The sequence below is a fragment of the Trachemys scripta genome, chromosome 25, assembly GCF_013100865.1.
Source record: "Trachemys scripta elegans isolate TJP31775 chromosome 25, CAS_Tse_1.0, whole genome shotgun sequence".
Lineage (NCBI taxonomy): Eukaryota > Metazoa > Chordata > Testudines > Emydidae > Trachemys > Trachemys scripta.
In genome coordinates, this window is record NC_048322.1 from 4,187,484 (window position 1) to 4,213,704 (window position 26,221).

Sequence of the window (26,221 nt, forward strand, 5' to 3'; positions counted from 1 at the left end):
TCCCTGGCGCTGCGGGGCCGGGCGGAGCAGGAGGGTCTGTGCCGGGGAGACCCATTAACCCCCCCGTGCCCGGCCCGCGCCCTGCTCCCGCTGGGGCCGCCCCGGGCTCTGCCCGCCCCGCTGCGGCGCTGCAGCCTCCAGGTACCGGAGCGAGCCCCGGGGGCGGGGCCGGGCGGTGACTCTGCCCCAGTGTCCGTGGGGGGGACCCGGCATCTCGCAGCGCCGGGATCTGCTCCCTGGGGGCAGCGCCCGCGGGGGGCTCGGAGCTGCTGTCCCCGCAGGAGCCCAACGCCCCCGGGCCCGGCCAGGCTCTGCCCTGGGGCACCACGGGGGAGAACCAGCCCCCACGGGGGTCCCTGCGTGGGGCCGGGCGGGGGGGGAGACCTGGGAAAGGGGCGGATGGAAAATGTCTGTGCAGCCCGGACATGGGGGGGGGCGGAGAAGAGCCGGTGACCCGCGGGGAGAGGAAGGGGGGGGCTGAGATCCCCTCGGATTTACCGCTGCCCCCTCCCGTGGGGACCCCCCATCCTCTCCAGCCCTGCCCCCTTTCTCTCTAGAGAGCAACGAGCAACATCCAGGGTGACCCCCCCCCTTTTCCCTCCAATCCCTGAGAAGGTCTCTGTTCCTCTCCCCCGACTGTGCCCCATTTTCTCTCCACTTCGCCAATGACCAGTTCCAATCTCAGGTTTGGGGTGTTTCCCCCCATTTTTATCTCCAGTGATTTGTCCTTGTTCAGGTGGGAAATCATTCCCCTGAGTGATTTCTGAACTGGGAAGACGGTGAATGGGCAAAGACTGGGAGAGCCCTGAGACAGGGATACCTCTGGGTTGGGGGGCGGGTGGGGGGCCACTCTCTGCTGGCAACAGGGCATGGAAAGGCCCAGGAAGGGAAGGAAGGAGCAAGCGTCCCCCAATGAGACGGCCCAGACCCAGGTTTTCTAGTCCAGCTACTTCCCCCCCCCCGCCCAACCCAGCAGCTTCCCCCCCCTCCCCCGCCTTCACCTGCTAGTCACATTTCCAGACCCCACAGCCAGTGACTTTCTGACTCCAGCCCCTCTTCTTTCCCCTCTGAAAGCCATATCACCCAGGGCTCTGCTGGCCATGTGAATGTGAGACAAGAAGAATCCATCCCATTCTGTTGTTGATTGAATATCGCTGTATAATCCCCTCAAATTTCCGCTCTTTTCTCTTGAACTGTTGAATGGTGACAGAAAATCTCCCCAGGTGTTGCTGCGTCTCTCTTACATTGGCAAATATTTAGTGTGTGCCCCATTTTCTCCTCAGTTCTGAAATACTGATAGCAAATTCTTGAAAATCTTCCCGCTTTTCTCTCCAGGTGTCTGACTGAGATCCGGGCTCTTATCCTTGCCTGAGCTCAGGTCCCCCAGTGTGCTGGGCACTGCAGAAACCCTGACCGAGTTTGGGGGACTCATTGTGCCAGGAACTGCACAGATGCCTATAGAGAGCAGCAACAGAGAGTCCTGTGGCACCTTTGAGACTAACAGAAGTACTGGGAGCATAAGCTTTCGTGGGTAACCTCCCTTTCTGCAATTTAAGCCCATTGCTTTTTGTGCTATCCTCAGAGGATAAGAACATTTTTTCTCCCTCCTCCTTGTAACAACCTTTTATGTACTTGAAAACTGTGATCATGTCCCTTCTCAGTCTTCTCTTCTCCAGACTCAACAAACCCAATTTTTTCAATCTTCCCTCATAGGTCATGTTTTCTAGACCTTGAATCATTTTTGTTGCTATTCTCTGGACTTTCTCCAATTTGTCCACATCTTTCCTGAAATGTGGCGCCCAGAACTGGACATACTACTCCAGTTGTGGCCTAATTAGTGCGAAGTAGAGCAGAAGAATTGCTTCTCGTGTCTTGCTTACAGTACTCCTGCTAATGTATCCCAGAATGATGTTTGCTTTTTTTGCAGCAGCGTTACACTGTGACTCATATTTAGCTTGTGATCCACTATGATCCTGAGATCCCTTTCCGCAGTACTCCTTCCTGGGCAATCATTTCCCATTTTGTATGTGTGCAACTGATCGTTCCTTCCTAAGCGGTGTACTTTGCATTTGTCCTTATTGAATTTCATCCTATTTACCTTTTCCCCCGTTTGTCCAGATCATTTTGAATTTTAATCCTATCCTCCAAAGCTCTTGCAACCCCTCCCAGCTTGATATCATCCGCAAACTTGATAAGTGTAACAGAGACTGTTACTGGGAGGGTGTCACCATGTCTCAGAGGGTTATACCCTGGTGGGAGGGGGCTAGGCCTGTACTGGAATAAGGTCACTCTGTGCTTCACTAGAATGTGGCAGAACCTAGAATGTCCATTAGCAAGGAGAAATCCTGGGGGGGGAAATCAGCAGGTGGAATGGACAAAAACCCCGTCTGAGTTCTCTCTGATTGCCCTTCTTGTCCTATCAGGCTGCAGAATAATGTCCACGTTTGCTCCAGATCCTCCCATCCTCCCTGGGGAAGGAAATGGCTGCAATGGAGCTTGCTCAGGTAAGAGATTATCACGGAGCTGGTGGTGGGCTCTGCTTGGAGGGAGAGGAGCAGTAAAGGCATAGGAAGGTGGTATCTGCTGTACGTGGTGGGAGGCAGGAAATAACAGGATGTGAGAAACCCGCTGAGACTTGATTAATCTAGGGTGTGATGGGTTGTCACCCTCAGGGTGCAGTCTCGGGGGCTTCTGGGAACCACTGTGCCCTCTAACCCTCAAGCTGGGCTGGCCCTTCTCACACTGCTTTGCTGGAGATTCAGTCAGCCTCTCCAGGCCCTGTTATCACCCAACACAACAGCAGGTGGCGCCATACACCCAACTAAGCTACCTGAGTGCTTTACCTAAGCCACTCAAGGACAGATAGAAGACAACAACAGATTTCCCAGCTCCCCAACCTTGCACACTTGCTGTAGTATAAATTCAGAATTATACCATCTTATAGTGCACAGGGCTCTCTATAATGTAATCTCATTAATATAATTTGCCTTTCCCTCGATATGGGAAAGATATGCACAACAAGCTTGTGCTAACCAAGCTCAGATTTTCCCCGGATACTTCACTCAAAATACTTAACACTGGTTAGGATAAAGCATAAAACAAGTTTATTAACTGCAGAAAGATAGATTTTAAGTGATTATTGTTAGAAGACTAAAGGAGCAGGTTGACCCGGAGGCAGATATGAGTACAGGCTTCTTTATTGCGATACTTGTTCCCCTCGACCCAATTGTCGAGTAAGCACTGGATAAGTTACATCACACTCCTTTTATCTCAGTTAGTATGTACATGCCTACATCCATTACGACACCCCCAAAACCCTTAAGTAATAGAAACACCCATACTGTTAGTATACCCACCCCTATCTATTATTCACAGGATTACACATGTCATACAGACATGTTTACCTTGAAAATACAGTTCTTTGCATTAATGTGTTGCTACAAATTTCCTTAATCCGCAGTTCTCAGGGGAGGGAGGAAGGGGCCATAAGTCAGGGCTTGTTTATGTAGCTGGGAAAGGAAGGGAGGGGGAGATAACATTTCTTTTACTTTCTTTCACACAAAGGCCATTCATTCCGACAACTAGATTTCTCATGCAGCTGCATCCTTATCAATTCTTACAAGCAACAGGGAAAGGAAAACTATGGCAACTTATTTATTAAGCAAAGAATGACTGCCTGCTTATGCCTTTGTCCCCTAATGCCATGTCAGCACATTAGCAGTTCCCAGCTCTTTTACTTAACCCCAACATATCCCAACAATTATAAGTGATAGCAAACAGATCAAAGGAGATTACTTAGCAAATAACCAAACACTGAAACTAAGACTAACATACTAGATGGATAGAATTTGAATTAGCAATTTCTCACCCTGACTGATGGTACGAGCAGTCCACCAAGTTTCCATACACAAGCTAGAAATCCCTTTACCCTGGGACCAGCACTTCCCCCAGTTCAGTCTTTGTTCCTTAGGTGTTTCCAGGAGTTCGCTTGTCTGGGGAATGAGGCCAAGAGACGATGTCACACCCCACCTTATGTAGCTTTTCCACATGGCAGGAACTCTTTGTTCCAAACTCAGTTCCCAAATCAATTTGTTGAAAAATAGAGGTAACAAAATGGAGTTCAATGTCATGTGGTCTGGTCACATGCCCTAGCATGCCGTGCTGAGTCATAGTAGCCATGATTCATAGGCTGCCTGAAACCTTCACAGGAAGGGTAAGCTCTTCCATGGTTCATTGTCTTTGTTGATGAGCCATCAGCACTGTCTGGCTTCTTCATTCTTGTACCTGAAAGGCTCGTTGTGGGTGTTACCCAGAGTAAACACATCTGAAATACAGAGTCAATATCCATAACTTCAGATACAAACATGATCCATGCACACAGGTAGGATAATCGTATTCAGCAAATCATAACTTTTCCAATGACACCGCACAGGATGCATCTTGCACATAATGCATCATAATTATGACCTAATCATATTATAATCATACCACTATACTGAATATGAGGTGTAGTGTCAGATAGGGCCTAATTTCAAGGCACAGGAGTTGGGAATGGAACTTCCCCTCTTTGTGGAGCAGGAAATAGCCCTCCAACAAGGGCTGGGAAAACTTCCCAGCCTCCCAGTGCTGGAGCCCAAATCTATTGACACTTCAGTAGTTACCACCACCCCCAATCTTTGTGGCAACTGCAAACTTTATCAGTGATGATTTTATATTCTCTTCTAGGTCATCGATAAGAATGTTAAATAGCACAGGGCCAAGATCCAATCCTTGCGGGAACCTGCTAGAAAGAAATCCACTCGACCATGGTTCCCCATTTACAATCACAGTTTTTAATCTATTTAATGTATGCCGTGTGTATTTTGTAACATTCTAGTTTTTTAGTCAAAATATTGTGCTGAACCAAGTCATATGCCTTACAGAAGTCTAGGTATATTACATCAATAATATTAGCTGCAACCAAACTTTTGATCTCATCCAATAAGGATATCCAGTTAATTTGATAGGATCTATTTTCTCTAAACATTTGTTCATGGGTACTAATTATATTACCCTCCTTTAATTCTTTATTAATAAATCCAGTATTGGCTGCTCTATTATCTTGTCCAGTATCGATGTCAGACTGACACTCTTGTAATTAGCTGGGTCATCTCTTTTACACTTTTAAAATATTGGGACTGCATTAGCTTTATTCCAGTCTTCTGGAATTTTCCCAGTGTTCCAAGTTCTAATTAAAATCAACATTAACAGTCCACCACGCTCCTCCACCAGGCCTTTTAAAACTCTTGGCTACAAGTTATCTGGACCTGCTGATTTAAACATGTCTAACTTTAATAGCTGCTGTTTAATGTCCTCATGAATTCTTGTTGGAATGAAAAGAATGTCATCATCAACATCTTATGATATGAGTACAACATCTGTTTTTCTCCAAATCCAGGAGAGAAATATTTATTGAACACTTTTACCTCTTCTGCATTATTTTTGATAATTCTGCCATTTCCGTCGAGTAATTTACCACTACCATTGTTAGGATTAATTTTGTACTTAATATACTGTTAGAAACTTCCTTCTTATTGTCATTGATTGGTCATTGATTTCTTATAGCCAGTCTTCTACAATTCTGACCTTCTCACTTATATTCTTTACTATTGACTTCCCCTTTCTTCCATATATTTTATTTGGAGTGTGTTGGGATTCCTACCAGGAAGCCACCAGCAGGGTCCAGAGACAGCCCCATCTCCTATATCAAGCTCTGGCTAGTAGGTATGTGAAGACCCTGCCTCCGTCTGTCTGCTGGGAGACACAAATGTTCTCTCTTTCTACCCTCTGATGCCTCCTGGCTGCTCTAAGCAAGGTGGGGTGGGACTTTGCTAACATGTGCCTCGCAGAGCTTCCGTTTACCTGGTGCTGCTGTTCCGTGAATAGTGGGGTTGTGAGTGGGGCAGCAGGTACTGAGTGTTGGACTCTTGCTTTTTCAGGGGCCAGTGACCTTCAAGGAGGTGGCTGTGTATTTCACCAGGGAAGAGTGGGCTCTGCTGGACCCCACTCAGAGATCCCTCTACAGGGATCTCATGCAGGAGAACTATGAGACGGTGGTCTTTCTGGGTAAGGAGTCCTGTCCCTCGGTTATTAGAAGCTGTGGGGTCTCTAAAGAACCTGAGTAGTAATAACTTTATTCGTCATACAAGTGTTGACAAGTTTCCTTGCCCCCCTTTTTTTTCCCTTATCTCCCACCCACTAGAATAATTTTTGGACGTGTGCCTTTTCGGTGCCGTCAGTCATTTTAAAATTGCATTTAATGTATCCTTATTGGATACATTAATAACTATAGGTTTCATGCCTTTTCCTCCTTTGAAGAGGAAAATATGCCACCCGTAGAATTCTAAATTGAGTAAATAGGTCGATGACTGATGCATGGCTTGTGTGACTGTCAGATGAGCTCATCTTTTGATAGGAGAGCGCATAATGTTGCCATTCAGGATCCCACAGGTGAAGGGAGAACAGAGCCGTGCAAAGCGGGGTAGAAGTGGGGAAGTTGATAATTCTGGGGTTCCAAGAAATGGCGATGGTGTGTGCAGGGTTAGAGCTAAGAAGCAGCAGGGATGGAGCGGGTAGTGAGAGACGAGGAGGGAACACAAGAAGCTCCCAAGGTACTGGGAGGTGCTGCCAGCTGAGAGTAATGGGAAGAAGGCGAGGGGAGTGTGGAGGAAGGGCACCCAGGAAGTGGTCTGGGTGGGTCAGTGGGAAGGAGGAGAAATTTTGCGATCTACAGCTCTGGGGGATCCCAGACCTTTAACCCCAAATCCCTACCCAAGTCTTGTTATTTTAAAGCCTACGCTCCAGTTTTATTTCTGTTGATTCACTTCTTTTTACATTTCCCCCCCAAATATTACTATTTTAACTCTTGACCTCCCTCTCCCACTCATTACCCCTCTCCCCCATATAACCTCCCCATCTCTATGCACAGCGACCCTGGCCATCATTCCTGAGTCCTTGCTGCATTCCTCCCTCCCACAGCAGGGCCACTACCTAGGCACAAATGGGCACTTTTTCCAGCTCTGAGATTACATATTGGGGTACAACTTGCCCTTGTACATGGCTACTCAAAGTTAATTGAGAAGATGGAATTTGGTAAAACACACAGAAACTTTATTTAATACAGACAGTTATAATTGAAATCATAGACAAGGATCAATACACATAATGATTAGACTAAGGTAAGTATAGTAAAGAGGGTCTTGCCTTATGCATACTTACAAGTTATGGACACCATTGGAAACAAAGATCGAGGGGCAAGTGAGACCATCAGAATGGAGGCCCTGCTTCACTTTATTCGGGGACCTGACAAAATGAAAAAGTGGTAACTAGGAGAGGTATTTTATCCGCTTCCTTATGGTAATAGGATGGCTATATACCATATCTGCTCCTTTACTCTGATTACAAGAATGTCAATAGCTGCCCCAACCCATATGTGGCCTTTGGGAAGTCCATAATTAAGCATCAAGCATTAATACTCATCCTTTACATCACTTATTTATTAATTCCAATCTATGAATGTGGTGCAACTGCTGAGATACTCATAGCAACCCAATTGCTAAAGCCCACCCCAAACTTCCTTCTTTCAGAACCCTGTGGCGTATTGCACCTGTTTGTGGTTCCTCATTAGTCTCTCAAAATCACGGTGCAAAATATCTGACCTGGGATTCTCTCCTTAGGCCTATTCAGGTAAATCCTAGACTTCAGCGTAACTACTCCCACAAAGCCTCCACCTAATATAAGGCCCTTAACTGTAGCAAGCTTGATAACCCATTTATTTATGTTCACCTCCTTGCCCCTCCATGCATGTTCCAAGCTAATAAGCAATACTCCGATGATGACATTTTACCTCTAGCGAGTATAAAATTGACCACAAGACATGTGACTAGGTCATAGATCATAAAATCAGGTCAGCGTCAACGGAAGTGAGAGTTTGGAGAGAGTCTTGTCCCCGCTCTCCCCATCTGCAGAAGCCACAAGGTGTCTTCCCTCCAGGCTCCTTGGATATTCGAGCCTATCCCTCCTGAGGTTACGTGGCCGAGTTCTTGTTTCTTACATTCTCCTTTTCCGGAAGAATTAGAGGCTGTTCTACTGATAGCCATATTTGGGGTCAGGAAGGAATTTTTCTCCAGGGTAGATTGGCAGAGGCCCTGGAGGTTTTTCGCCTTACTCCGCAGCATGGGGCGGGGGTCGCTAGCTGGAGGATTCTCTGCTACTTGAAGCCTCTAAACCACAGGATTTGGGGACTTCAACAGCAGAATCAAGGGAAAGGGGTTGGGGCGGCTTTGTGGCCCGCATCATGCGGAAGGTCAGACTAGATGATCATAATGGTCCCTTCTGACCTTAAAGTCTATGAGTCTGTTGCTCCTGAATTTTAGTGTTTAATTCCCCAGCCTTCTCCACACACTGGGGGAATTTAATTCTCCCTCCCACTACACCTGAGTCACTAGATTTCTTAAATCCCCTAAATGTGCTTTTGTGATGTCACAGTTCTGGGGTAGCTAAGCCTTTGACCTGCCTCCATGGTCTGCTCAAGGAATGCCCTCTCAGGTATCGGGCATCTACCAAGCCCCTCTCTATGGGTAGGGAACCACATACCTCTCCTTTTTGACCAGGGTTTGAGGATTGCAGATTGTCCTGCACTGTGTTCACTGGATTAATGTTCAGTTCCTGTGCTTTGCTTTCTCTCCAAGGGCTGTGAGCAGTGTCTGTATGTGATAGAGGTGGGAATTTTGGTGATACGTGTTTGATGCCAATACACACCTCAGTTTCCCTCTATGATTGGTATTGCTATGATTATAAAGAGCAGGAGACATGAGGTGTTTTGTCACGTAGCTGTCAGATGGTGATATGAATGGGTCATTAAGGACGGGCTGGGACCAACCTACATCAATGGAATACCCGACAAAGGAATAATTGTCACCTGTCCATGGGAGGATCTCCGCTTGGCTGACTGAAGCATATATGGACACGTTATGTTTTTGGGAGCAGGAAGAACTGTGCTCGCAGACGCAGGAAGCTCTGCCGGAGCAAAGAGAAATGGACAGTCACAGTGAAAGGAAACCAAACTGTTTTCTACAGCAGAATGGCTCAAGGGTATTGGACTCTATTGTCGTCTTTGCTTCTCTGTCCTAATCTAAGGACATTCCAATGCTGTGTTTCAGTTGACTAATAAACCCTGCTATGTTTTAAAAGTCTGCCCAATGTCACAACAAAAACTTGCTCTGTGCATTGACTGAGGAACAGTCTCTGAACAGGAGTATCGTTCAGCTGGACCTGCTGGCAGAGCTCACAGGTTGAAATAGGAGTGTTGAAGCCAGAGGCTCAGTCTCAGGTGTTGAAGCTACATGGCCTATCCTTGTGGAAGAGTGGGACCCCTTGGGGGTCTAGTGCACTCAAGGGGCACCTCCCAAGGACTGTTTAAAAGCCAGGGCATTGCACAGATCCTATGGATCCATGACAGTGTCAGTGTGCCTTATGGGGAAAAGATATAAAATAAGAAAAGCATCTAAATGTGTATTTACCATCGCCCCCTCATCAGTCCTCGTGGGAATCCCTGATCCGTTCCAAAGTGCATTAAAAGCTTACCTCTTGGTTACCAGGCCATGTCAGTTTGTAGCCCAAAGAGACCCTCCTCAGTCAGCTCAAACTTAGCTGTTTCTCCCCAAAGAGTGAGTCTGTCTTCTTCAGTCTCCTGAGAGAGGTAAAATAAGTCACTGCCCCTTTCTGGATGGGGCAAAGCTTCGAAAGATGGAGATCTGCAGAACCAGCCTTGAGATCTGTCGTTCATCACCCCTTAATGACACCAGATTGCAGAGGAAACCCATCCCTCAGCCCTTCCTGGTATCATCTGGCCCATCTCAGCATCATGGTCTGTGAAGTGTTCGTGCTTTCAAGGGCTGGCTCAGAGATGCAGATAACAGTCATAGGTAGGGCCAGTTTTTGCTGGCAATGAAAGCAGAGTAATTGACAAACATGAGCAATATATAATCCATTACAGCCTGAAAGTGCATTGGGGGGAGGGGACAGGAGCCAGCTGTGTGGGGGCGGTGGGGCCCAGACACTGGGCATTGAGAGCCTAGAGCCGGCTGTGTGCTGGGGAGACGGGGCATGAACCAGCTGTGTGCAGGGGAGATGAGCGGGGGAGAGGTGCTGTGGATGCAGCCGAGAGCCGGTGCGAGCGCCGTCCGCTCTACAGCATGATGAGGGAGCCCGACATCCCACTGCCAAGGGCCCAACCTGCCCATGGGAAGCTCCACAGTGGTTTTGCTGAGTCCAGACTTTTATGAGGAGGGAAGAAATTGGCAGCAAGTCTCAACAGCAGCCAGCCCCCAGCCTCTGCCCCTTGTCCTGGGGAGGAGTCGGGAGTCGCCAGGCAGAAATCTGGGGCGTGGGGGGGTTGTCCCCTGTGTGCCCTGCCCACACATCACCTCTGCCCCGCACCCTGGGGATGAGTCAGGTGTCTCTGGGAAGAAATCTGGGGGGTTGTGACCCTGCATGCCCCACCCACCCTCTGTTCAGGAATTCCGGATATGAAGGGTGATTCCAGAAATGAAGAGTAATTTCGGAAAAAATGCAGTAATAGCGTCAATTTCCAGAAAACACTGGCCCTAGTCATAACATTAAATGCAATAGTCTAAAGATATATGCCTGTGTTCATCAGATCTGTCACTCTGCCTTCACATAGTTCACTCTGCTGGTAGGTTCTACGCCTTCCCCCATTCTGTGTCTGTCTTGTCTATTTAGATTGTAAATTCTTCAGGGCATGAGCCATCTACTATTTTGGGTTTGTACTGTGCCTAGCACAACGGGGACCCACTGTTAGTTGGCCCTTAGGCACTAAGGTAATGAATATGATTTATAATAATACCTCTCCTGCCACTTTGAGCCAAGGAAGCTGGCCTTGGGATGTTACTACTTAAAAATGAGCTGGGGTTAAAACCATGGAATATTCCTTGTGACAAGTATCCCACAAATTCCACAGACCTTTCTTGTTTTCTTTGCCTTGAGCAGGGTTTCCAGTTTCCAAACCTGATGTGATCTCGCAGCTGGAACGAGGGGAAGAGCTGTGGGTCCTGCACTTTCACGGCTCTGAGAAATAAGTGCTCCCGAGAGCTGCCTGCACAGGTGAGGAATTGGTTAAACCAGCTCAAAAACTGTCCGTGAATACAAGAAACATTTGGGATGCCCTACAAAGATGATGTGAGCTCTCCAAGTTTAGGGTTGTTCCTTGCAGATGTGGAATCATTAGGGAGATGTCACTCGTGGCTTCCCACCTTCCCTGACTGACAACTGGCAGCAGGTCCCTCCCCAATCTAACTTTCCCCTGAGAGTTCTGGTGAGATGCACACCCAGAACTGATCCCTTCCTCACTGGGGAAAGGTTTAGGGATAATCCGCTCCTGATAGGTTTGATCTCTCCTGTACATATTTTGGTTTGTTCATCCCTTTTTGCATTCCTCTCTCTGAGATTTCCTTTCTCTCTGGTGCAGGGAGTGACCTATGTCTGGATTCTCTCTGTCTCCCATCAGGTGTTGGGATGGTGAGTGAGAACAAGGAGAAACCCCAGCAGGAAGATGCTGAGCAAGTAGAATCCCATGGGATGTTATCAGGAAGATCCAAAGGGAATGATTCCAGGAGTTGTGCACTCCCAGAAAAAGCAAAAACCTGTGAGAGTCAGCACAGGCCAGAGGGAAACTTCAGTAGCCACTCAGACCTTATTACACGTGAGAGAATCAACTTGAAAAAGACACGCTACACATGCCATGAGTGTGGGAAAAGCTTCAATGGGAGCTCTGACTTTCTCACACAGGAGAGAAGCCCTACACATGCTCTGAGTGCGGGAAAAGCTTCAATCGGAGCTCATACCTTATCACACATCGTAGAATCCACACAGGAGGAGACCCTACACGTGTTCTGAGTGTGGGAAAAGCTTCACTCAGAGCTCTGCCCTTATCACACATAAGAGAATCCACACGGGTGAGAAACCTTATGGATGCTCTGTGTGTGGGAAATGCTTCATTGGTAGGTCAGTCCTCATCTCACATCAGCAAATCCACATGGGAGAGACTCCCTACACATGCTCTGAGTGTGGGAAACGCTTCAATCGGAACACTGACCTTATCACACATCAAAGAATCCACACGGGAGAGACGCCCTACACATGCTCTGTGTGTGGGAAAAGCTTCAAACACAGCTCACACCTTATCAGACATGAGAGAATCCACGCTGATGAGAAACATTATGAATGCTCTGAGTGTGGGAAACGCTTCAAACACAGCTATGTCCTGAGTAGACATCAGAGAATCCACGCAGGACAGATGCCCTACACATGCTCTGACTGTGGGAAAAGCTTTAATCAGAGCTCTGCCCTGATCACACATCAGAGAATCCACACTGATGAGAAACCTTATGGATGCTCTGAGTGTGGGAAACGCTTCCAGCACCGGTATGTCCTGAGCAGACATCAGAGAATCCACACAGGAGAGACGCCCTACACATGCCCTGAGTGCGGGAAAAGCTTCAATCGGAGCTCATACCTTATCACACATCGTAGAATCCACACAGGAGAGAGACCCTACACATGCTCTGAGTGTGGAAAATGCTTCAATCAGAGATCACACCTTATTAAACATCAGAAAATCCACATGAGAGAGAACTGGAACAAATGCCTTGTCTAGGGCTGGCCAAAGATTTTTTTTTTTTTTTTAAATCACATTTGCTAATTCCCACATAGAGATCTTTGCACCATCTTCACTGTGGTCTCTGAGCTCCCCCAGATGAATTGCCTGTTTCTGCCTTTTGCACCTTACCCTTCTTTGGGATCAGTCCTGTGATCTTTTCTATCAACTCCTTTCCTTTTGAGTCGTAGGAGTGTGTGTCCCACCAGCCAGGAATGTTCATCAGCTCCAGGTGGGAGACAGAGATTTGATCCCAACAAGCTGCACTGAGGCAAAAACTACCTGGGCCTGACATCCACTAGGACTGTACATGGCGTTGGCTTCTCAAGTTAGTGATCTTGGTGTAAAAAGACAATTATAGTTGTAGAGCAGATGCAGCCCAGGTGCAGTGGTTGGCATTAGCTTTCCCCTGGACCTGACCTAAACTCAATCACTTTTCCTAGTCTAAACAAACCCTGAGCATCACAGTTAATCTGTTCCCCCATTTCAAAGCAATTGTTAGTCATCAAGTTCCCCCTTTGGGAACAAATTGTTTCATTCCCAGTTGCTCTGATGTTGCTTCAAGTTGTGCTGGAAAGCAGATATTTTCACTTCCATTTTCCTCACTTAAAATATATTGAACTATAACAAAGAACAGGGCTCGGATAGGGAAAAATATAATTTCACCCTCTATAACAACAGAAGAAGATAGGGTAAATCAGAGGGATTCCCTTATTCCCCATCACCATCCCAATCCCCCTGTTGTTCAATTGGTTAGGTCAATATATTTTCTAAAGGGCTCAGAAAAGTATTCCCTAGTAAATGATTTGTAACTAAGCAAAATACCCATGCAGTTTGTCTCCCAAAGCAGTTGTGGCCCAGGCCCTGCAGGAGTCACTCCTGAAGATATCTCCTTCCCAATCAGTTGCCTATTATTTGGGAAATGCAATCCCTAGCTAGGTAGAGATGGGAAAAAGGGAAGTGACATTTCTGTTCAGCTCACCCCTGGGAGATGCTGCAAATGTGTAGAAAATGAAATCCGTGTTGAATATGATATAGCTGCAGAAAGATATCTATTTTTAATAGATACCTGACTTTTGTTGTCTTACAGGGATTCTAAGCTGCACCTGAATTTAGTCCCTAATTTAAATCTGTGCCACCAGATTAAGGAAATTAAAGGGCATATTTGGGGGAGTTATATCTCACTATCGCTACCCATATGTTGTGTGGTTGGTGAAGAATTCTACTCCAGAGAAGTGTAATATTACTCCAAGTAAGGTCAAAGATTTGACAAGAACTCAGGTAGAAATTGCAGGTCTCAGTGGTCGATTTTCATCCCAGAGATGGAAGCTATGGTGACCTTGGCCCAGGTAAACTATTTTTAGAACACTGCTCCCTAGTTAAGTGGCATTGGTCACGCTCCTAAAGGTTGCCATGATTAAATTGGGAACAACTGTCTTTTACCATTCGGATCCAAAGTTTCATGAAGCACAGAGAAAAACAGCTAATTCCGTCAGAGCCATTCCATGCCTATGGGTCCCAATCTGGCTGCCTTGTTGGACAAGAAGCACTTCCATTCTGGGCAAATGATGGTAGCCAATGAGGGAATGTATCAGATTCCAAGTTCAGACTGCAGGATACACGAATGCTGAGTCCAGAGTCTGTGGTTTGCTCTCTTAGTTTTGTTCTTGAGTCTAATGCATTTGTCTTCTCCTGCTACTTTGAAAGATTAGAAAGTGTGAAAATAGAGCACAGGTGTTTTTTCTCATGATGCAACCTTCCCACATAGTGTGAGACCCCTTCCACCACAGTTATGGGAGAAATGAACTCACAGAAATGGAAGGCTTCTAGGTTATTGTAGAATGTGACTTCACATAAAGCTCACTGGCTGGAAATGGGAATTAAGAGAAAACTTCCCTATAGGTTTATATTTTGTAATCTTTGAATAAATTGTTACCAGTGACAATGAAATTAAACATGAAGTTAATTAGTGTAAAGTAAGAGGCTGATTATGTGATAACTTTCAGTGTTATAATATAATTCAGGTTTTCTTCTAGTTCTCTCCCTGCCTCCTCCTACTATATAGGAAATGGTGGCTAATCCTGAAAAGCAAAACCTCACTCCAAAGGAATTAGAGTGGGGGAACATGTGAGAGAAATAGCCTGTATGAGAATGGAGATCCAGTATAGATAGTCATTATTTCTATTTCATATGGAATTTATTTTGATAACAGAAAATTTATTTTAAAGTTTAAGAGGAAAATTGCTTGAGACAAGATGTGTAACGTTTTACTCAGTTAGAGGGTAACAGCCACAGAATTCCCCAATTCAGTTGTTTGCTAAACAAAGACACATCAGGCAGGAGAGGTCAGAATTTAAAATGGTGATGGATGCAGGATGATTTATTTTTGCAACCAGTTATTTTTATGGGTGCTGAGGCCCCTTTTCCTTTTGAGGAGGCCAGCTGTTAGAGCCCAGCTGTTTAACCCTCAGACCTGGCCGTGGAAACCTCCCCATAACTGGCCTTATGTTTCTTTCATGTTTGATACCTTTGTGGTTCGCAGGTCCACACTACATGTGGTTTACAACAGCAGATACTTTGAGAAAACTGCTGGGTTAAGTGGGGCTTTTTCAGACTGACACTGGCCCAAACTCTGCCTCACTTCAACTGCAGTGGGACACATCTGTATCGAAGGATTAGTTCACACCTGATTTGCCCAGAGACCTCAGGGGAGGTGGGGTAAGCTGGAATCTACAACAATAAAGTTAAAGGTAAGGGTGGAAGTCCTTCAGCTTTCAGATCAACAAGCCTGTTCTGTTCATTCCCTCTGAAGCATCTGGCACTGGTCACTCTCAGGCGGCATACTAGGCTAGATGGACCATTGGTTTGACCTAGTATGACCAGTCTTGTGTTCTTATGTAAGTCATCTAAGAGAGACTGACTGCCAGGATCCCAGGACTGATCCCCTCTGGGGAATGAAGCACAAGGTCGACAGACTATGCAGCCTTTACTAGTCTCTCTGTACCTGAAAAGCCTGCTAGCCCAACGTGCTGGACCATCTATGCCATTACCTGGTTCCTAAACTGCAGCTACAGTTCCTACCCCATGTGAATCCAAAGACAAAGAGCTGCAGAGATCCAACCCCTTGTAAACTTTGAAATTTATTTTCCTTTTTCTATTTTTGTCTATTGTTTTTTTATGGATGTGGAGCCTTCCAGCCTTTCTATTCGATTGGGGTGTAACAGTGCGGCTCAGTGGGTGTGAGTGTGTAGACCCCTCTGAAATCTACACAAGAAGATGCTAAGAAGAACTAGTTCCCCAAATCTTAATAGCCTTAACACTCTGCCCTATGAAATGACTGCAGGCAGCTCCTTTCCCTATGGAAGCATTGCAAGGAATTGAGCTGTCAGATGTGTATTGTTCAGCGAGAGCTCTTTGAACTTCTTTTACTAATGTCTCAATAAGGTCTGTATCTGTGTTTTGGGGCGAGGAGAAGTATTAGCGATGCAATAATGAAATCTAAGGAGAAAACTAATTAGCTTTGAGGTTGTGGGCTAAATGAGAGCAATAATTTGGTTTTGGTATTGAAATATTCAGCTGGCTAAATCTGGGTTGCACTGCCTGGGTGAAAATCCAATTGGGGTTTCAGCATCACTAAATATGCACCTGCCTTCTTGGGTTGCTGTTTTAGGATTTATAAGGGTTGATTTTCTGCTGTATTAAACTGATGGTTTGACTAAATTAATGACTTGATTCCAATGCAATATCCTTGTTAACTCATTGATTTACTGATTTGACCTGAACTTTATCACTGTATTGTTTATCCCTTCGTTAGCTGAGTAGTATTTATAGTCATTTAGCCTTAGTGATGTGTGTTCTTGGTTTTATTTGTTCATGTTAATAAAATGTGTAACTGGGATATTGAGTCATTTCCTTCAATAAGCAGCAGGGGGTGGAACTGCGGAGAATCTGAGCAGAGATCAGCCACTCCACGTCTGAGCCTTCTCAGATTCCTCTAAATTAACACTTCGTTTCCCAAAGGGGAGCAATGGAGGGGGATCTATCTTAGCTCCAGCTGTGTCCAGGTGGGGAGGGAGAGCTCAGACCATCACAAGGGAAAATAAGCTCCCTACCCAGGCTTTCAAGAATTCAGGAGGGGGATCAGTGTGTCCGAGTGAGGAGAGATCAGTGAGGTGGGGCTGATCTGAGTAGGGGTCAGGGGTCTTGCTCTGCAGTCACTGTCATGGCCATGCCCAATCCTTACCCCAGTCTGCTTTGGCCTCGCCAGGCCAAGACGGGGGTTGGCGCTCTGGTTGGAAGGGCTGTAAAAGGCCGTGAACAGCTTGTAGATTTCAGCCAGCAGGGTGTTGGCAGAGTAAATGTGTGTGTGCTAATGGGATGTTGCTGAAAGAGGACAGGATGAAGGTGGTGCTGGCAACTGGAACTGCATCTCCTGCTTTTCAGAAGTCTGAGGTTGGCAGCTGTAGAGGTTCTGCAAGGGGCTGATATTGCACCAGCAAATCTTAACTCTACATTAAGGAAGTGTTTTACCCTTTCATTAATACTGCCCCCTCAGTATTAACTGGGCTGTGAGACTGACTCCAGAGCTAAATGCTTAGAAAGAAAACAGTGAACGTATCCATTGACTCATTTAAAACAAATCATGTCCCTCCTGTCTGCACTGGCAATGCTTTACCCGGTAAATAGCTCTCATTTCGTTTCTGAGTTAATAATTTTTTAGCTAGTTTCCTATAAAATTGGCTTTGGCGTGAGATCTGAGGCCTAGTCTACGCTAGCGCTACAAATCGATGTAAATTACACTAGTTAAGCTATGTAAACTAGGTAACTCAAATTGAGGTAACTTACATTGACTTAATGTGGTGTCTACACTGCACTATGTCAACAGAAGATGTTTTCCCATTGACGTACCTGCTGCCTTTTGTTGAGGTGGATTGATTAAGATAACAGGAGAGCGCTGTCTTGTCAACTCATCACGTCTTCGCCAGACCACTGCATCGACCTCAGTGGTGCCGATTTAGCCCCATAGTGTAGACAAGGCCTAAGGTGCACGTGAGCTAAGTACATGATTGGTCCCTCGAGACTGGAAGTAACCTAAATATCTTCTGATGTTTGGAATAAAACATCACACCCTTAAGTGTGCTTGTGTGGTAAGATAGATTGGAGCGCCCAAGGGGACTGAGGCTGCACTGAGAGTCTGTCATAGTGCTTCAGGAGTTCACGGTTGGGCTGCTGAAATCTAATCATGGAACACAAATCCAGTTTGGGGCATCTGCCCTATTCTTTGACAGTCCATTGTGAGGTTGGCACTCCCGGATATGAGCCACGCCAGGCAGCGTGACACTTCCGTCCCTGAGCTGTTGCTAAGGCTTGGTCTACACCGTGAAATTAGGTTGGTATACCTATGTTGCTCGGGGGGTGTAAAAAATCCACACCCCCTCAGTGATGCAGTGAGACTGAAATAATCCCCTCTGTACACAGCTGTGTCAGTGGGAGTGCTTCTCTCTGACACCAGCCCCAAATCCCCTTCATGCCCCCATCAATGCCCCCAACCCCACACAACCTCCCATCACCACCCCACAGCCCAACTCTGCACACACACCATCCCTCTAAACCATCCCAAATCCCCTTGATACCTCCACAATCTCCATGACACCACCCTCCCGAAATTGTCATCACTCACCTCATCAACCCCAACCCTGCACACACCCATTTTCCCTTCCAGCTGTCCCCAAACCTCCTAAAATCATGAACCCTCCAATCTCACATACCCCTCTCTCACTCATCGTCGCCCATGCGGCACACAACCCCATGCTGCAAACCACCCCAAATCCCCCTTACATCCTCCATCAAGCTTTTCCCTGCACATACCTTTATCCACCCCTAATCATATGCACACACCCAGCACCACCACAAATTCCCTTCACACTCTCCATCACCTCCAGCTATGCACAGGACCCCATCACATCCAACCAGCATGACCTTACTGATACAGCCAAGACACCCAGGGAAGGGTTCCCTCAAAACTAACGAAAGGTGTCTACAGGTGTACATTATAATAAACAAGACTGGGTAACTGATATGGGGTGCTGATGATTCAATTATGTTCTGGAATTGCTAAGAGTTCCTTGTTATTTCAGATGGGTTCTGTGAGGGGTGAAAAAATTACCGCTTGAAAGATGTTAACTCATTAAGAACTGTCAATTGTCACAGCTTTTAGTAATAATGACCAGGTTGGAAATGTCATTTTACTCATCAATCATAAGAATGGCCATACTGGGTCAGACCAAATGTCCATCTAGTCCAATATCTTGTTTTCCGACAGTGGCCAATGCCAGGTGCTTCAGAGGGAATGAACAGAATAGGTAATCATCAAGTGATCCATTCCATGTCACCCATTCCCAGCTTCTAGCAAACAGCGACTAGGGACACCATCCCTGCCCATCCCGGCTAATAGCCCTTGATGGACCTATTCTCCATGAACTTATCTAGTTCTTTTTTGAACCCTGTTATAGTCTTGGCCTTCACAACATCCTCTGGCAAAGAGTTCCACAGGTTGACTGCGCATTGTGTGAAGAAATACTTCCTTTTGTTTGTTTTAAACCTGCTGCCTATTAATTTCATTTGGTGACCCCTAGTTCTTATGTTATGAGGTGTAAATAACATTTCCTTACTTTCTCCACACCAGTCATATCCCTGCTTAGTTGCTTCTTTTCCAAACTGAAAATTCCCAATCTTATTAATCGCTCCTCATCTGGAAGCCATTCCACACCCCTAATCATTTTGTTGCCCTTTTCTGAACCTTTTCCAATTCCAATGTATCTTTTTTGAGATGAGGTGACCAGATGTGCATGCAATATTCAAGATGTGGGCATACTATGGATTTATATAGAGGCACTCTGATATTTTTTTGTCTTATCTGTCCCTTTCCTAAGGATTCCTAACATTCTGTTCAGTTTTTTGATTGCCGCTGCACATTGAGTTGATGTTTTCTGAGAACTATCCACAGTGACTCCAAGATCTCTTTCTTGAGTGGTAACTGCTAATTTAGACCTCATCATTTTATGTGTGTAGGTAAACTGATGGCCATCAATGAAATTCCATCAGTAGTTGGGAAAACAGAACACGCAATAAAATTTATCATGGGAAAATATTTTTCCTTGTCAAAAGAAGTTTCTTTGTCTCATACCCTATAAAAGGAGTGGATTGGAAAGTTAGCTTTGTGAATGAACACCATCAGCACTATACCAGGCACAGATGCAAAGACCAACTAACTTCTCTTCACCGTCAATAAAGGGCAGTAATGTACATCTTCTTTCTGTATAATGCAGCATTAGGCTTTCATCAAATAACTTCATTTGACCACGCATGCTGATCTCAAATCTTTATTCTATTCAAACCCGCCACAGGCTCTTCTGTAAATCAATGATGAAAATAGTCAGCAATGCTGGGAAGTCCAAAGTGAGCTCCATTGGCTGAAACGCAGGTTGATGCTGTAGTAATAGGTGGGGGCCGCTGTGGTGCAGGACAGTTGCTAGGACTGTGGGGGGTTATCTCTGAGGAGCAGAGGGTATGGGTGAAATCCCAGTATTAATGACTGGCCTCTCCAGGAGATGCTTTTGTTTCATTTACCATCATCAAGATGGTGTGTGGGGGGGTCATCTTGGGATAATGGACGCCATGGACCACTACTGCCCCCAGCAACGGGCATGGAGACCCTCATGCCGCACCCCCACCAATGCCACCCAGCTGGGGCATTCAGGGCACAGACTGCCCCCCGCCACAAACTCTGCTGACTGGGATCCAGCCCTGCTGCAAAAGCAAACACTATAAGCCCGCCCCTCAATAAGCCAGAAACCCTCCAGCAAAGAGTGATGGGCCGCTCAGGGTGGGGGAGGAGAATGTGCTTTCCATGTGGCTTTGAGAACATGAGAACAGCCACACTGGGTCAGACCAAATGTCCATCTAGCCCAGTATCTTGTCTTCCACAGTGACCAATGCCAGGTGCCCAAGAAAAATGAACAGAATAGGTGATCATCCAGTGATCCATCCCCTGATGCTCATTCCCAGCTTCTGGCAAACAGAGGCTAGGAACACCATCCCTGCCCATCCTGGCTAATAGCGATTGATGGACCTGTCCTCCATGAATTTATCTAGTTCTTTTAAAACACAGTTATAGTCTCGGCCTTCACAACATCCTCTGGTAATGAGTTCCACAGGTTGACTGCGTGTTCTGTGAAAAAATACTTCCTTTGGTTTGTTTTAAACCTTCCGCGTATTCATTTCATTTGGTGAACCCTAGTTCTTGCATCATGAGGAGTAAATAACACTTCCTTATCTACTTTCTCCACATCAGTCACACTTTTATAGACTTCTATCATATCCCCCCCCCAGTCATGTCTTCTCCAAACTGAAAAGTCCCAGTCCTATTAATTTCTCCTCACATGGAAGCTTTTCCATACCCCTCATCATTTTTGTTGCCCTTTTCTGTATCTTTTCCAATTCAAATATATCTTTTTTTAAGATGGAGCAACCACATCTGTTCGCAGTATTCAAGATGTGGGTGTAAGCAGAGTCAGGATGAGCTCTACCCTGACATCTGGTGGTGAATTATGGTGAGTGTGGAAAAGAACTCCAGGGGCTGATCTGGTTTGCATAGGCACACCCACTCGCCTGGCATGAAACAGCAGCAACTCAAAGTGGTTACTTTGGCTGGTGTGGGATCCCCAGTTTCTCTATTATTGGGGCAGGAAGAATAAAGTTTTGTTACCCTGATTCTGTGAATCAAGGCTAGTGGAACTGTTGTATGACAGAAGGACTGAGTGAGTCCTTCACCATTACCTAAGTAGCACTTTCTTGACAAGGGGCATGGGTTACAAAACCCAGTGAATTGAGAGAGGAGGGGGGCAGGTATTTATATCTGATGGTATGGGCCCTCTTTGAGGGTTTGAAACACCAATTGCACTATCTCTCTCCACTGTTGAATGTCAGAGCTAACTTTGATTCCATTAGGAGTCTAGTTACAGCTGCTGAGCTGAATTCACTTTGGGCCAATGGTGCATTAGCACTGGGGCTCCCCTACTATGAGCTGAAATTGCTAAGAGCTGAAATCACAAAAGAGCTAAAGTTATTAAGAGCTGAGATCGCTGAGACTGTGTTAACTAGTGGGGGAACCTGAAGCTATATTGCTAAGCAGCTGGTGGAGCAGCTAGCCGAGTGGAGCCTCACGGGGACGGTTGGAGCGGAGCTGAGCGACTCACAGGTTGGTGAGCAGGGCGGAGCGGCTGGAGAAGCAGCGAGCAGAGCAGAGCCTTGTGGGAGCAGCCCAAGGAACAGCTGAAGTGGAGCAGAGCTGAGCGGCTCACAGGTCGGTGAGCAGAGCGGAGCAGCTGCCAGAGCAGTTCGTGGACGGCGGGAGCGGCTCATGGGACAGCTGGTGGAGTGGAGCGGCTCGTGGAGAAGGCTGCGGCAGAACCCCACAGAGAGGCAGCCAGTCGGCCTCGGATCACGTAAGGTGCCCCTTAACACCCTGCATGCCTCCCCCCCCCCCGCTTGAACTCTGGGGCTGCACTGACCAGGGACAGAGACTTTGGGGGGTTGTTGGACTTTTGGGACTTTGGTGATCCTTGGGTTGCTGGACCCAAGAGACTTTGGGGTTGTTGGACTTTTGGGACTTTGGTGATTCTTGGGTTGCTGGTTTCAAGAACCAAAGAGAAAGGACACAGCCCAATTTGCTGGGGTGGGTTTTTGCTCATGAAGTCTGTTTGTGTTGTTTTTCCAATTTAATGCTGATGTCGTTTACCTCATGTTATTAAACATTTTCTGTTACACTCAGACTCCGTGCTTGCGAGAGGGGAAGTATTGCCTCCTAGAGGCACCCAGGGGGTGGTATGTAATTGTCCCAGGTCACTGGGTGGGGGCTCGAGCCGGTTTTGCATTGCGTTATTGAAACGGAACCCCTAGATACAGAACCCGGCCCTTGTTGCTGCCAACTTAGATGGGCAGAAGGGTTACATGGGTATACCATGGATTTATATAGAGGCACCCTAGCTTGTCCTAGATAGACAGAAAAGACAAACACGGATCCAGCTCCCTACAGTGATCCCAGACAAGAACCTGGTTGGGAGTGGGGTGAAGGTTTCCTCTGGACAAAGGGGAGCTGAAATCCCTCAGTGTCATGGAATTTAAGTAAGGAAAGTTTCAAACCCTGTGGGGCTGGGGGCCAAGGTGCATCAGCAGCAGGTTCGGATGGAGGAACATTGAGAGTACATCAGTCCTAAGCTACATATCTGCTTGTTTATTTTATGGTAGGTTAAATTAATACAGCCTCTGCTCTGGTCTCTCCCAACTTAGGGGCCTAACGTTGCTTTGCACAATGATAAACCTTGGAACAGGATTGAAATGAAATGGAGGCAGCATAGGGTGGCAACCTAAGGAATGAAAAGCCTCTGGATTCTCCTGTGTGCCTTGACTCCGAATGGGAACTGTAATTTGACTCGCTTTGTGGCTGCGGCCAGTAAAATATCAGGACAAAGTCATTCCAGTGATTGTGACACTAGTTTGAGGAGACTTTGATCTTATTAAAATGTAATTAGCGTGTTACACTTTCGTTTTTAAAGGTGGCTTCCCCAAGCAATCCCAAATTGTTCTTCCCAGAGCTGGGTGATTGTGGGCAGCAGGGGATTTCTCCAATCTGTGGGGGGAATCTCTCTGGGCCCCACTGTTAGTTCTCCTTCCTTTCTCCCTACCCCCACACCCACCCATTATCAGTGTTACTTAAGAACATAAAAACGGCCATATTGGGTTACACCAAAGGTCCATCAAGCCCAGTGTCCTGTCTTCTGACAGTGGCCAATGCCAGGTGTCCCAGAGGGAATGAACAGAACAGGGAATCATCAAGTGAGCCATCCCCTGTCGCCCATTCCCAGCTTCTGGCAAACAGAGGCTAGGGACGCCATTCCTGCCCATCCTGGCTAATAGCCATTGATGGACCTGTCCTCCATGCACTTCTCTAGTTCTTTTTGGAACCCTGTTATAGTCTTGGCCTTCACAACATTCTCTGCCAATAGAGCTCCACAGGTTGACTGTTTTATTGTGACCCTTCCCCTCCTCCTCTATGTAGGGTGACCAGACAGCAAGTGTGAAAAATCTGGATGAGGTGGGGGGTAGTAGGAGCCTATATAAGAAAAAGCCCCCAAAATCGGGACTGTCCCTATAAAATTGGGACATCTGGTCACCCTACCTCTATGGCAGTGGTTTTCAAACTTTTTTTCTGGTGACCCAGTTGAAGAAAATTGTTGATGCTCATGACCCAATGGAGCTGGGGATGAGGGGGTTGCAGTGTGATAGGGGGTTATGGGCTTGGGCAGGGGGTCAGGGTTTGGGAGCAGTCAGGGCTCTGGGCTGGCGCCAAGGATGAGGAGTTTGGGGTACAGGAAGGGGTCTGGGTTTGGGCAGGCTCAGGGCTGGGGCAGGGGATTGGGGCATGGGGTTGCCCCAGGTGGCTCCCAGTCAGTGGTGCAGCGGGAGTTCAAGGGCAGGCTTCCTGCCTGTCCTGGCACTGTGGTCCATGTTCCACCCCGGAAGTGGCCAGCAGTTTCCCTCCCCAGTTTCACACAGAGACGTAATTTTCTTTGCACAGAACCATGAACGGCTAAACCTTTCTATGGCTATGTCTACACTACAAAATTAGGTTGATTTTATAGAAGTCGATTTTTTGGAAAAGATTTTATACAGTCAATTGTGTGTGTCCCCACTAAGCGCACTCAGTCGGTAGAGTATATCCACAGTACTGTGGCTAGCGTCGACTTTCACAGTGGTGTACTGTGGGTAGCTATCCCACAGTTCCCACAGTCTCCACTGCCCATTGAAATTCTGGGTTGAGCTCCCAATGCCTGATGGGGCAAAAACATTGTCACGGGTGGTTTTGGGTACATGTTGTCAGTCACCCCTTCTTTCCTTCCTCCCTCCCTCCGTGAAAGCAATGGCAGACAATCATTTTGCGCCCTTTTTCCTGGATTGCCCATGCAGATGCCATAGCACTGCAAACATGGAGCCCACTCAGGTCACCGCTGCAGTTGTGAGCATTGTAAACACCTTGCACATTATCCTGCAGTATGTGCAGAACCTGCAAAAGCAGGCGAGGAGGCGACGACAGCGCGATGATGAGAGTGTTGAGGACATGGACACAGAGGTCTCTCAAAGCACAGGCCCTGGCAATTTGGACATCATAGTGGCAATGGGACAGGTTCATGCCATGGAACGTCGATTCTGGGCCTGGGAAACAAGCACAGATTAGTGGGACCGCATAGTGTTGCAGGTCTGGGATGATTCCCAGTGGCTGTGAAACTTTCGCATGCGTAAGGGCACTTTCATGGAACTTTGTGACTTGCTTTCCCCTGCCCTGAAGCGCAAGAATACCAAAATGAGAGCAGACCTCAGTGTTGAGAAGTGAGTGGCAATAGCCCTCTGGAAGCTTGCAATGCCTGACAGCTACCGGTCAGTCGGGAATCAATTTGGAGTGGGCAAATCTACTGTGGGGGCTGCTGTGATCCAAGTAACCAATGCAATCACTGAGCTGTTGCTATCAAGGGTCGTGACTCTGGGAAATGTGCAGGTCATAGTGGATGGCTTTGCTGCAATGGGATTCCCTAACTGTGGTGGGGTGATAGACGGAACGCATATCCCTATCTTGGGACCGGACCACCTTGGCAGCCAGTATGTAAACTGCAAGGGGTACTTTTCAATGGTGCTGCAAGCACTGGTGGATCCCAAGGGACATTTCACTGACATCAGTGTGGGATGGCTGGGAAAGGTGCATGACACTTGCATCTTCAGGAAGTATGGTCTGTTTGAACAGCTGCAGGAAGGGACTTTCTTTCCAGACCAGAAAATTACTGTTGGAGATGTTGAAATGCCTATAGTTATCCTTGGGGACCCAGCCTACCCCTTAATGCCATGGCTCAGGAAGCCATACACAGGCAGCCTGGGCAGTAGTCAGGAGCAGTTCAACTATAGCTGAGCAAGTGCAGAATGGTGGTAGAATGTGCATTTGGATGTTTAAAAGCTCGCTGGTGCAGTTTGCTGACTAGGTTAGACCTCAGCAAAACCAATATTCCAATTGTTATTGCTGCTTGCTCCACAATATCTGTGAGAGTAAGGGAGAGATGTTCATGGCGGGGTGGGAGGTTGAGGCAAATTGCCTGGCGGTCAATTACATGCAGCCAGACACCAGGGTGATTAGAAGACCACGGCTGGGTGTGCCGCGCATCAGAGAAGCTTTGAAAACCAGTTTCATGACTGGCCAGGCTATGGTATGACAGTTCTGTTTGTTTCTCCTTGATGAAAACCCGCCCCCTTGATTGACTCTACTTCTCTGTAAGCCAAGCGCCCTCCCCCTTCAATCACCGCTGGCAGAGACAATAAAGTCATTATTGTTTCAAAATCATGCATTCTTTATTAATTCATCACACAGATAGGGAGATAACTCTCAATGTAACCCAGGAGGGA

At 46.8% G+C, this 26,221-nt stretch overlaps 2 protein-coding genes and 1 long non-coding RNA gene across 10 annotated transcripts in view; 2 read left to right on the plus strand and 1 right to left on the minus strand.

Moving 5' to 3' along the window:
- Nucleotides 1-26,221, minus strand: part of LOC117870001 (zinc finger protein OZF-like) — an 876,360-nt gene that overhangs the window by 802,501 nt on the left and 47,638 nt on the right. The gene's annotated exons all lie outside the window — the stretch shown is intronic.
- LOC117870074 lies at nucleotides 7-11,840 on the plus strand. 8 transcript variants are annotated; one of them, XR_004643883.1, is made up of 8 exons: nucleotides 7-141; nucleotides 1,336-1,531; nucleotides 2,424-2,504; nucleotides 4,726-5,763; nucleotides 5,979-7,725; nucleotides 8,872-9,132; nucleotides 11,050-11,163; nucleotides 11,528-11,840. It is a non-coding gene; the product is annotated as an uncharacterized LOC117870074 (long non-coding RNA). The 8 variants fall into 8 exon arrangements; XR_004643890.1 differs by having other exon boundaries at nucleotides 5,685-5,763; XR_004643885.1 differs by having other exon boundaries at nucleotides 1,336-1,527.
- LOC117869929 (zinc finger protein 675-like) lies at nucleotides 11,844-16,613 on the plus strand (the record flags this gene model as incomplete). Its single annotated transcript, XM_034757027.1, is given in 2 exon segments — nucleotides 11,844-11,931; nucleotides 11,934-16,613. Coding segments are annotated over 2 exon segments (870 nt in total), but the record flags the coding sequence as incomplete, so codon positions are not given.